At 34.1% G+C, this 13,581-nt stretch overlaps 1 protein-coding gene across 1 annotated transcript; it reads right to left on the reverse strand.

Annotated features, from left to right (window-relative positions):
* Window positions 1–3,159: 3,159 nt before the first annotated feature.
* Window positions 3,160–4,089, reverse strand: LOC124537588 (craniofacial development protein 2-like). Its single transcript, XM_047114462.1, has 2 exons — window positions 3,505–4,089; window positions 3,160–3,363 (listed from the first exon to the last, which is right to left on the reverse strand). The coding sequence occupies exons 1-2, from the start codon at window positions 4,087–4,089 to the stop codon at window positions 3,160–3,162; spliced, it is 789 nt and encodes a 262-aa protein (XP_046970418.1).
* Window positions 4,090–13,581: the final 9,492 nt, after the last annotated feature.

The raw sequence follows: 13,581 nt of genomic DNA on the forward strand, positions 1-13,581 counted from the left end.
TTTACCACCCTTGCGGAAATTATAGGGTCTCTCTCACCAATATAGAAAGCGATCAGCTTCGAATTTCGAAATCTCCTCTTTTATTTATTTATTTATTTATTAAGATCCTCCAGGAGTAAATACATTAACACAATATTAGTAACAATAACAACATAAAGCTTAAAACTAAATGCATTACCTATAAAGGAGAATACCTCATGCAATGTGGATATAAAAGGAGCTTACACGATAAAAATATGTACATTTACAAGTTTAAAAATATTATGCTAATTGAAAAGTTACAAAAAAAAAAATATACTTAACAAAAAGATTTGCAAAAAAAAAGAGATTTTTAAAAAAAAATGATAACGAAACAATAACAATCAAATGGCTAATAATTCTAACATTTTCTTACGGAACTTAGATAAAGAGTCACCAAATGGATCAAGGGAGGCACTGTGCTCGTTTAAGATTTTACAAAAACGTGCCACAGGTGAGTTACTTCCTAAGACGGTTTTACGAAAAGGTCTTACTAATGGCGCTATCGGTTTTCGTGGGTATCTAGCAGGAACATTTAAATTTATTCTAGAAACTAGAAAAGAATTATCATATAAACTATTTAGAGATTTGTATAAAAACGTTAAATCTAGCATGTCACGCCGTTGACTTAAGGAAATAATTTTGAAGTACTTTAGTCTGTCATTGTAGGTAGGAAGTAATTTGGCTTTACCTAAAGAAAATGTAAGATGGTAAAGAAAACGTTTTTGATTTCTCTCTAGTCTTAAACTGTGAGTTGCGTAATGTGGCCTCCACACAACACTTGCATATTCCAAAATGCTCCTGACAAAACTGTTGAACAATATGATCTTAGTTTTTGGATTTCGAAACAGTTTACCGTTTCTGTGATTGAAATTTTCTTTGATTGAAATACGACTATTTTCGATATTCAAGTGTAGATAAAGATCACGTCCATTTCATAAGGTTATATTTTTACGTGATATACTTCGTAATTTAGTGGTGTAATATCAAAATAAAATGTTGTTTGAAATCGAGCTTTGAAGCAAAGATAAAATTTTCTCGTATATTTTTTCTTATTTGACAATTTATTCTATTTTCAAATATGTCAAAGATTATGACTCATGTAGAGTCACATTGAATGTTATGATTTTGTTTGCACTTCATTGAATAAATTAAGTTATATCTGATTAAGAATGTAAATTCAATAAAAATTAAATATAAATGTAGGGTACATGTGGAGCATTTACCGGTTAGCCTACCTATTTCATATGTAAAACGACTTCTTTACGATTTAAGACTCATCATTCTCCTGCCCTTATCCCAATTTTATTTGGGGTCGGCACAGCATGTCTTCTCCTTCCATACTTCTCTGTCAGACGTCATCTCACAAGTAACATTCTTTCTAGCCATATCGTCTTTCACACAATCCATCCATCGTTTCCTTGGTCGTCCTCTACCTCTATATCCATCCACATCCATGCTCAAGGCCTTCCTCACAATGTGTTCCTCATTCCTCCGCATTACATGCCCATACCATGATAGCCGCCTTCCACATAACTTCTCGGCTATCGGTGTCACTTTCAAACTTCCTCTTATGTACTCATTCCTTACTCTATCCATTCGCGTAACACCACACATTCCTCTCAGCATTCTCATCTCCGCAACATGCAATTGTCTTTCAGTCATCCCTTTTGTAGCCCAAAACTCTGATCCATACAGGACAGCAGGTCTGATCATGGTCTTATAGATCTTCCCCTTAAGTTTAAGGGGAATACGGGGGTCACAAATTGTTCCCGTAACCTGCCGCCATTTCATCCATCCTGTGTTAATCCTGTGCTTCACCGTTCGATCTATTTCGCCATCGCCTTGAATGAGTGAACCGAGATACCGGAAGTCGGAGCAGACTGGAAGAACTGCGCCATCAAGCGCTATGGCTTCAGGACCGGAGAGACTGCCGAAATCGCAGAACATGTATTCAGTCTTCGTTCTACTGATTTTCAGGCCAACATTCTGCAGTTTCCGTTGCCAATCCTCCAATCTGCTCTGGATCTCAGGTCCATCTTCACCAACCAGTACAATGTCGTCGGCAAAAAGCATGCACCAGGGTGCCTCCTCCTGTATGTCCGCCGTTAGAGCGTCCATAACCAACAGGAAGAGGTAAGGACTTAGAGCCGACCCTTGGTGCAAACCTACAGCCACATTGAACCGGTCAGTGTTACCGGCAGACGATCGGACGTAGGTACAAGATCCCTTGTACATAGCACGAATTAAGTCCACATACTTCCCAGGCAAACCTTTCTCTTTCAATGCCCACCATAACACTTCACGAGGCACCCTATCATAGGCTTTCTCGATAGATCAATGAACACCATGTGCAGGTTCTTGTGAGCACGTCTGTACTTCTCGCACAATTGGCGGAGTGCAAAGATAGCGTCCATTGTCCCTTGACCTGGCATAAACCCAAACTGATTTTCGGTAATTTCACTCTCTTCTCGCAATCTTCTCTCTATTACCCTCTCCCATACTTTCATAGTATGTGATATGAGCTTAATCCCTCTATAGTTGCTGCAATCCTGTACATCTCCTTTATTTTTGAAGATGGGCACTAGTGAACTACTGCACCATTCTTGTGGGATGGTTTCTTCATGCAACAACTTATTGAAGAATAAAGTCAACCACATACATCCTTCACTCTTTAATATCTTCCATACTTCAACTGGTATATCATCTGGACCCAAAGCCTTCCCATTTTTCATGCTTTTGACTGCTGTCATTACCTCATCCATGCTAATTTCTCTTACTAATCCCTTATTTACTTGCGCCTCTCGAAGAACACCATTCCTTTTTTTTCATTCATAAGCTTTTCAAAATAGACCTTCCATCTTTCTTTTATTTCCTCATCTTTACATAAAACTTTACCAGCCTCATCTTTCATGCATTTGATATATGTTATATCTCTCGATCGTCTTTCTCTCTCTTTCGTAATTCGGTAGAGATCCTTCTGGCCTCTGGGGCTATCCAGTGAGTTGTATAACTTCTCCTGTGCCTTCGCTCTGGCAACCGCTACCACCTTCTTTGCTCTCCTCTTAAATTCCCTATAAACTTTCATTCTTTAAATGCCACTTTCTTCTCTTTCAATACATTTTGCACTTCGTCATTTCACTACCAGGTATCCCTATCTATTAAACCCTTTCCTTTCGACTCTCCAAACACATCTTTTGCGACCTTCCTTATATACCTAGTCATCTCAATCCAACATTCATTCGCCAATGTCTCTTTCATATCACTCATTTCTATCATTTTCTCCAATATTTGGTTCCTAAATCTAATAGCACATTCATCATTCTCTAGCATACGCCATCTTGTCTTAGGAGGGGGCCGTGTTCGGCTGTTTTTGGGCGAGACACTTTATTTAAAATCCATTAGGATTAGTCTGTGTTGTGTGACTAAAGCTTCGCCTGGCAGCACTTTACAGTTTTTGACACAGCATAGACTCCTTCGCCTCACTAGGAAATAGTCTATCTGTGTCGCGTGGTTAGTTATTAGGTGTTCCTCTTTTTTCTTAAACCACGTGTTTGTTATAGCCAGGTCGAAGGCACAGGCAGCTTGTAAAAGTGCCTCACCGTCAGCGTTCCGGTTTCCAAATCCCAACCCACCATGCACTCTCTCATATCCATCACTCTCTTTTCCTACATGGCCATTAAAGTCACCACCCACATAGACTTCCTCGTTATCCTGTAAATCCATCAGCAGACAATCAAAATCCTCCCAAAACTTTTCTTTCACGCTTTCCTCACAGCCTGACTGTGGCGCGTATACACTTATTAAATTCAGTGTCACGCCGTCCACAATTAATTTAATCGCTATCAGTCTATCATTCACTCTTTTTACATCAACCACACATTCTTTCAACCTACTATCTAAAACTATACCCACACCATTTCTCTTGCCATCACTTCCACAATAGAATAACTTATATCCTTCTCCTATTTCCCTAGCCCTTGCACCCTTCCACTTTGTCTCTTGCAGGCACGCTGCATTTATCCTTTGCCTTTTCAAAACATCTGCTAGCTCCCTTCCTCTTCCAGACATCGTTCCTACATTCCAACTCGCATACCTCAATTTTACCTCTCTCATACTTCGAGCTCGCTTCTTACGTCGCACCCGCCCGTTTTGGTGCGACAACCCTTATCCATTTCCCACAGGGGCCGGGTGCTGATCCTGCGCGTCGCCTGTGGGGTACGCCCTAGCCCTATCATTCTTATGGTTTTCATTGTCCATGCTGTAAATGTTTCGGCTTATATTTTTAAAGTCGGCCGCCTGCCTGACACTAACCCTCCTTGGGAATGCTATCGTGGTGGTTTACCCGCCACCGTGCGGGTGGCCCAAAGTGCAGATGATATGCACTGGGCCCTAATATAAACCCTTAGTCGCCTCTTACGACACCCACGGGTAGAGTTGGGGAGGTCCTATTCTAATCCGGGACCTCACGGTTCTTTACGATTTAAGACTATTTTATTTTAATTTGATTTATTGATTATCATCCATCGCGTTTTATGTGTATTTACTATTAAAATAAGTCACTTCAAATGTACTCTTAAATAAAATGATTCTGCGTGAACAGTATTAATTAAGGTCATTTGATTTATGTTTAAAGTTTAACGTTTAAAATTATATTAAGTAATAACTATTCTTTGACCGCTTTGAGTTCGCCGACACAGACGGTATCTTTACTCGGAATAATCAACACCAGTTTATTGGAATGCAAGAAAAATCTATTATGTTCAATAAATTATAGTGATTGGAGCTTTATTACTGTTATTCTGGGAAATATAAATGTATAACGTGAAAATTGGACTGGTGTGATTATGGTTATGGAATTTTTTTTAAATGCTGATCAAATTATGTTCAAGGATGGTCTAGTGCAGCGGTCGGCAACCTTTTGGCAGGCAAGGTCCACAAGGTGGAAAAATAAAGTATAGGCGGGCCGCAGTCATGATATTAACCTTAGAAGCACAATATACCATATAAAAAAAACGCTATTGTAAATTGTTAAAAGATACAGAATTTAATTCGTACACATAATACTTACAATTATAATAATAATTATAATGTTTATATGTTTTAAGAAATGACAACTACAAACGACCTAAATAGGAAACTGACTTTACGCAAATTTTAGTGTGATGTCTATGATTGCATCTGAGACGCTATTTCTTGTAAGTTTAATATATTTGTCAACTATTTTACAAAAAATTCACGGGCCGCAAGGAAGATGTTCGCGGGCCGCTTGTTGCCGACCGCTGGTCAAGTGGGTACATACATTTTGTGTTTTTCATCTGTAATTTCAATCTATTTCGTACTCTATAGCTCTATAACGTTTCATGACATTCAAGTCTCCCTGGATAGATACCAATCACTCAACAGATACTACAGACAGAAACAGCATGAATCAGTAATGTTGTGTTCCGGTTAAAAGTTCAGTGAGCCAGTGCACAGGCACAAGGGACATAACATCTTAATAAAACAGCGCTATTTTTTGTGGGCGATGGTGACTACTTACCCATTCGCTTTATTTTTCCTAACTAATATGATGTTATGTTAACATATCATATTAGAGATAATAATCACATACCCAGAAGTGCGAGATCATTTTCTCCATGAGTCGTATTGGCTCTTTTCATATTCCTCATTTGAATTGCCCAGAGTTAGTACTTCCCTGTATAATCTACGTGATAGGACGGAAGAAGTCGGTGTCAGCAGGTTTCACTGCCCTTGATAGCTGATAGTTTTGATATTTGTACATGTATAAGCGACCAAATCATTTGAGGTCATTTTAGATTAAATGGCTTGCAACAATTTATAAACAACGAAGTCTTTGAACGCAAACGATGTATATGGAGGTCGTTAGTTTGACCTCGATTAGGGAGATATATCTTATAACATTAAACATAGTTGATTTAAAAACTATATAATAACCTATTTTCAATTATATCCTATAACATGTATAGTCTGCAAATTTCCCACTTGTGGGCTAAGGGCTTCTCTCTCTTTGAAGGGGAGGTTAAGAAAATATTCCACCACGCTACTCCAATGTGGTTTGTGGATTCATATGTGGCAGTATTTCGTTGAAATTAGACAAATAGAATTTTCTCACGATATTTTTTTTTATTACATGAAAATTAAGGGTACTAGCCTGGATTTGAACCCGTAATCATCTATTAAGATGTACGCGTTCTAACCACCGGACCATCTCGGCGCGGCATAATATCCAAGAAGAATAAGTTATATGGCTAAATCTTCTCTTAATCGCGCTTAACTTTTTATTATACGTTATATGTTTCTTTTGGTGGGTTTTCTCACTTAGGTATTACAAAAAATTCGTTATCGTATCCTTATTTATAAATGTTAGTAAGTGATAATTGTGTCTTGAACAATTTTGGCAACGCCGACCAATCTCAAGGTAGAAAAGCCTCTACTAGTTAAGTTGTACATAAGTGTGTGTGCACTACAAACAAACAAACACAGATGCCTCTTTCCTTTACTTTGATAATTCAATAGAAAATAAATCCAACACGATCAAAAATAGTTCATATACAAACCAAAAGCTTAAAGTGTTTCCTAAAACAGAAACGGTAATCCAAGAACAAGAATCAAGGTTTTTATTCAGAATTTTTGGATAGAAACCTACTAAAATTATCTTATTACTTCTGGGGTTTGAAACCAGGAATCGAAAAGAGTTCTCTTAGGTATATTGATAAAGCGTATTCTATAAAAATCATTATTGTATATATGTTACTTAAAGTGTTCCAGTAAGACTGCGGTTCCCATCATCATGATTGATCCATATCAGTTGAATTATTAAGTCAATAAATAACTTAACTCAAGCCGTAATAGTTAATAATAAACTTAAACTTAGAATACCAAGTTACCGACCCCGCAAAGATAATAAATACTCCCTAAGGCAAAGGATTTGTTTAATAAAATTCCGTAGATACAAACTTTGTCTATTAATAGTTACTATTTAATACAGATATGAATAATAAAACTTTACTAATTTATAATATATTCAAAATGATTATAATTGATACAGTTATATAAATTGTATGAAATAAAAATGACTCTATCTAAAAATATTGTATTATTTTATCTAGGAATAAATAATAATATTTTTTTTTATATTTAACCTCGTTTATAAATTTATGAAAAAGTTTTTACTCTCTCAGTTTAATTTTTTATCTATGTCTGCAAATAAAATGTAATTCTGTTTTAATCTGCGTAGTTATTATTACACTGGTAAGTTTTCTGACTTCTTCAAAAGCTATAAGAGCCTACTTAAATAAAATATATGTTAACTTTGATGATTATTATAATTCCAGCTAACTTATATATGCCAGTTCTAAATAAATATCATGGCATTTTGATTTGTCTGAAATAATGATCTAACTATGTACAACGAACCGTAACGACAAATGATTTTAAAGGAAATTGATCCTTATCGCGATCACAATTAGACTGGTTTTTGTTAGAATGACAACATGACGATGCATTATGTTCTTAATTATGAAATTATAGAGCACACAATCGTTGACTGAGTCATTAAGCAATTGGTCTTTCCGCGTTTTTTTTTTCAGTTAAATTTAACAGGAAAATCTAGACTTTCTCGGAATACGTGATTATCTTACAATTGTAAGGAAAATTTTTACACAATGACTGGCGGTTAAGTCGTTATTGACTTGTGACCCAAGTTCAATGTCATGTGATAATGATTTCTGTTAAAAATGATAATATTTTTGAGGAAAAGTACAGATATATACCTCGAAAAATTTTAAATAGTTTTCAACGCCAAATAATATGATGCATGTTTTTTGAATAGTCTGTTGCTCAATAGAAATAAAAAAATTAAAAGTAAGTTGGTTATCATCAAATATGCACATTACTAGCAAAACTTGTAGTATGGAAAATAAAATTTTAACAAAAAGAAAAACCGACTTCAAACAAAACACTATTTTAAAACAAATGAATATGCACGAAAAAGTAATAAAAATAATTGCGTATTCAACATATTTTTTAAAGTCTTCCTAAGTTAAATGAAATGAAAAATATTAGACTACTTAAAAGTCGATTAACGATTATATCATGTAGTTTTAATTATTGGTATATTTGGAGCCGGTGTCAGCCATGGTGCCCTTGCCCCAACAATCAAAAGAAAGAAGCGATACGAGCCCCTTGATTGATCCAGTATATTATTGTGTAAAAGGTAATTTGTAAAAAACATATTTGTTAAAGTATTCTCGTACTGTTTTTTGATAGATATACTGTAGGGTTTTATTGGCTGACACCGACTCCAAATATAACAATAATTATAACTACATGATATAATCGTTAATCGACTTTTAAGTAGTCTAATATTTTTCATTTCATTTAACTTAGGAAGACTTTAAAAAATATGTTGAATACGCAATTATTTTTATTACTTTTTCGTGCATATTCATTTGTTTTAAAATAGTGTTTTGTTTGAAGTCGGTTTTTCTTTTTGTTAAAATTTTATTTATTTTTTTATTTTAAGTGAAGCTGATGTTGACTAACTAATTTTTTTTAATATGGATAGATTAAGCGTTCCGTTTATATGAGTCAGAAACTACTTCGAGGACAATTTCAAAGGAAACTTGCGAATAAAGCAAAAATAGACTTTCGAAAATGCGGATTTAATACGTCACGCGGCGTAAACTACAAGGATCCCTCGAAAGAGCTGTAATCGAACTCAGCAAAAAAACTTTGAAAAAGACCAACTATATTTCGTACACCATATGACATTACATCACATACACAAAATTTGATTAGATAGTAAGAAATTCTGCCCCATATCGCACCCTAACTGCGAGCCGTATAGGAGTTCCATCACTACATAGTATAAAACAAAGTCGCTTTCTCTGTCCCTATATCTTTAAATCTACGCAACGGATTTTGATGCGGTTTTTATTAAAAGATAGTGTGATTCAAGGGGAAGGTTTGTGTATATAATACATGAACAATATAGTAAAGAAACACTGATAATTTTAGAAGTTTGCGATGTGATGTCGTATATAAACAAATTCTGTAGTATATTTAGTATCAGTATTGCACCCGTGCGAAGCCGGGGTGGGTAGCTAGTTGATTATAATATTCGACTATGATAATTACATAAACATAACCACATTGTGACATGGTGACTCAAATATCCAAATAACCTATAAATAAAAGATTCGACCGAGTATCGCTAACGTGCTCCTCAGAATTGTTCCGTTCCCTTCCGTTCCGTTACTTTGTCATGGATCCTGTGCTCAGAACCTTACCAAACTTTCACCAAATTACCCTTGTAGTATATATTTTATAATAAAAAAAGAATTATCAAAATTGGTTAACGTGATTTTCAGTTATTCACCTATTTGTCGCGCATATACATAATGCAAATTTAAGACTTATGTCGTTTTCACATGGATACCATCATCGGAAAAAAAAATAAAAAAAATGGGACCCCACGGGAAGCACTACCTTTCAAACAAAAAAAAAAATATCAAAATCGGTCCACCCAGTGAAAAGTTATGAGGTAACAAACATAAAAAAAAAAAAAAAAATAAATAAATAAAATTTTAACAAAAAGAAAAACCGACTTCAAACAAAACACTATTTTAAAACAAATGAATATGCACGAAAAGGTAATAAAAATAATTGCGTATTCAACATATTTTTTAGAGTCTTCCTAAGTTAAATGAAATGAAAAATATTAGACTACTTAAAAGTCGATTAACGATTATATCATGTAGTTATAGTTATTGGTATATTTGGAGCCGGTGTCAGCCACGGTGCCCTTGCCCCAACAATCAAAAGAAAGAAGCGATAGCCCCTTGATTGATCCAGTATATTATTGTGTAAAAGGTAATTTGTAAAAAACATATTTGTTAAAGTATTCTCGTATTGTTTTTTGATAGATATACTGTAGGGTTTTATTGGCTGACACCGACTCCAAATATAACAATAATTATAACTACATGATATAATCGTTAATCGACTTTTAAGTAATCTAATATTTTTCATTTCATTTAACTTAGGAAGACTCTAAAAAATATGTTGAATACGCAATTATTTTTATTACTTTTTCGTGCATATTCATTTGTTTTAAAATAGTGTTTTGTTTGAAGTCGGTTTTTCTTTTTGTTAAAATTTTATTTATTTTTTGATTTTAAGTGAAGCTGATGTTGACTAACTAATTTTTTTTAATATGGATAGATTAAGCGTTCCGTTTATATGAGTCAGAAACTACTTCGAGGACAATTTCAAAGGAAACTTGCGAATAAAGCAAAAATAGACTTTCGAAAATGCGGATTTAATACGTCACGCGGAGTAAACTACAAGGATCCCTCGAAAGAGCTGTAATCGAACTCAGCAAAAAAACTTTGAAAAAGACCAACTATATTTCGTACACCATATGACATTACATCACATACACAAAATTTGATTAGATAGTAAGAAATTCTGCCCCATATCGCACCCTAACTGCGAGCCGTATAGGAGTTCCATCACTACATAGTATAAAACAAAGTCGCTTTCTCTGTCCCTATATCTTTAAATCTACGCAACGGATTTTGATGCGGTTTTTATTAAAAGATAGTGTGATTCAAGGGGAAGGTTTGTGTATATAATACATGAACAATATAGTAAAGAAACACTGATAATTTTAGAAGTTTGCGATGTGATGTCGTATATAAACAAATTCTGTAGTATATTTAGTATCAGTATTGCACCCGTGCGAAGCCGGGGTGGGTAGCTAGTTGATTATAATATTCGACTATGATTATTAGATAAACATAACCACATTACGGAAGGTGACTCAAATATCCAAATAACCTATAAATAAAAGATTCAACCGAGTATCGCTAACGTGCTCCTCAGAATTGTTCCGTTCCCTTCCGTTCCGTTACTTTATCATGGATCCTGTGCTCAGAACCTTACCAAACTTTCACCAAATTACCCTAGAAGTATATATTTTATAATAAAAAAAGAATTATCAAAAAAAGCACTACCTTTCAAACAAAAAAAAAATTATCAAAATCGGTCCACCCACTGAAAAGTTATGAGGTAACAAACAAAAAAAAAAAAAAAAAAAAAAAAAAAAAAAAAATACAGACGAATTGATAACCTCCTCCTTTTGGAAGTCGGTTGAAAATACAGACGAATTGATAACCTCCTCCTTTTGGAAGTCGGTTGAAAATCAGAAGTAACAACGGTACCACAAACACCAAGACTACATAGGAAACTAATTAACTTTTTATTCATCGACCTAGTATCGTACCGAGTACCTAAATATATAAAAATTATAAATAAAGATATAGTACAAAAGGCATGCTAATAGAAAAAATATTGTGGATGTCGTATAAACATATAACGTCTAAATTAAAATGATTACTTAAATTCAAGTACCCACAGTATCCATCGAATCATAGGAATATAAAAAAATGATCTCATTTTCAATCGCCAGTTGCAAATTTTCTCACGATGTTCACCGCCGACTACGAGACAAATTACTAACACTAATTAAACACATGAAAATTAAATGATGAAATACTCGAAATAATACAAGGTTAAGGTTACACTCGTGCCTCGGAAAACACGTGCCCGTTCAGGAATACCTGAGCATTGATTTTGTCCGACCGTGTCGAATGGTCATACCATTACTGTTTACAAAGTAACGGCACGGCACCCATAAAAATAATCAATTTACTGAATTTAATATACTTTTGAGTTGTACCTTACTTTATGTAACTAATCACAAAGTATATATAAAAAGTAAATGATCAAATTTCTTTTTTTCACTGCTAACGCGCACCGGCGCCTCTATTATTCTAAGACACAGAATCAAGATTTATATTATAACAATTTATTTTTCTTATTGTACTTGTGACAGGATCGATGGTTTGACTTACTAATCGCTGGACGATCACTTTACCATTGAGCTATTAACTTTAACATACTATGCTCACTCAAACTTTATAAAACTTCGCAATCTTTTTCTCCGACATAATCGTGTAAAAACATAAACTACGCAATATAAAATAAGTTTCATAAAAATATCATGAAATTAATTACAATAATTTCAAAGATCGTTGCTCTGTTTTTAAATGAAACATCAAAAGTTAACGTCGACTTCTTCAGAAGCCAAAAATTGTTTATTGCAACAAATAAACGCAGTAATAGGAATAATAACTCCATAACTGATTTCTTCCTACTGGGTCTTGTTACAAAAAAATATTATTTTTTTACAATTTGACGTAAATTATAAGTAATTCCAATACTGGACAATGACGTTTTCTTCCTAGAGACACCAAGGCTAGAACTTGTTCCACAACGCTGCTAGAATAATTCCATCGGTCACGTGGAGGTTACCTTACGACATTTTCAGTCAGCATCTAGCTCTTGTATGGCAATATTGAATATTATATCATCACCTCTTATCAGTTACTTTAAGAGTTATATCGGAATGGAATCGCTTTATATCTTTTCATCTATTGCCGTAAAACACATTTTTACATTTAAATCTACATACAAATATCCAGAACATATACATAAAGTCAGACTTATCATATAAAAAGATATATTTTTTAAATTGAATTATTCGCATAAAATGTATTCTGTTCCATCCCCTGAGTCTAGTAGATGCCCTAGTCTAATAGTCTGTAGACTTTCTCAATTACTGGGCTATCAAACATCAAAGGTTTTTCAATGATGATTGATGAGTACTGACATTCAAACAATCCTACCATATTTTTAAACTATTCAGCTTTACATAATAGAGTCGTTGGCTGAGTTAATAAAAATTTCACAAAAAATATAAAGTGTAATTAATATTTTAAAACGAAACGTTACAAGTCAAGTGGCTCCAAGAGTATAAAAGCCACGGTTCGCACACCGCATTAACGGGCAATAAAACAAAATATTATTAGGGACATCAAAAGCGCCGGTCCGTTTGAAAAAAATCACCGACCTTTGGTTCCGCGGTATTTTAACGTCCCTACATATGTAGTTGGCCTATCAAGAATTCCTAATCTCTTTCAATCCACCGGCTATAATAAATATAATGAGAACAGTGTGACAGACTATATCTTTACATAATTATTATTCTGTATGCACAAGTCGATATAGCTCAATGTTTGGAACATTATTTATCGAAGGTATCGGGTTCAAACTACAGATTAATTTTATTATTTTTATTTATTTTTTTATTTGGGAAACAAACAATTATAATTACACTTAATAGTAAAAAACAAATATAAGAAAAACATAAATCAATCAAGTTTCCACTTAAAATTAATACAAACAGATGACTTATTATATTGAAAATAAAAACAAAAACAGAAAGCATAAAATGCAAGTGAAACTGCTATAATTTAATTACATGACGTAAACTAAAATTAATATAAATATTCTGTTTAAATTTCGATCAGTGGTGTGATTCTGTAAGAATTAATTTCTCATCTCATTTGTCAAATGTTGATATGATAATACATAGAAGTTGATGCGCTCAGTACAATTTGAATGATAACTCAC

Source organism: Vanessa cardui, chromosome 18 (assembly GCF_905220365.1).
Source record: "Vanessa cardui chromosome 18, ilVanCard2.1, whole genome shotgun sequence".
Lineage (NCBI taxonomy): Eukaryota > Metazoa > Arthropoda > Insecta > Lepidoptera > Nymphalidae > Vanessa > Vanessa cardui.

Coding starts and splice junctions, on each gene's coding strand:
- LOC124537588 (XM_047114462.1), bottom strand. CDS start 4,089: ATGTCTGGAAGAGGAAGGGAGCTAGCAGATGTTTTGAAAAGGCAAAGG. Junction 3,364..3,504: donor CACAGATAGACTATTTCCTA/GTGAGGCGAAGG, acceptor CCCCCTCCTAAG/ACAAGATGGCGTATGCTAGA.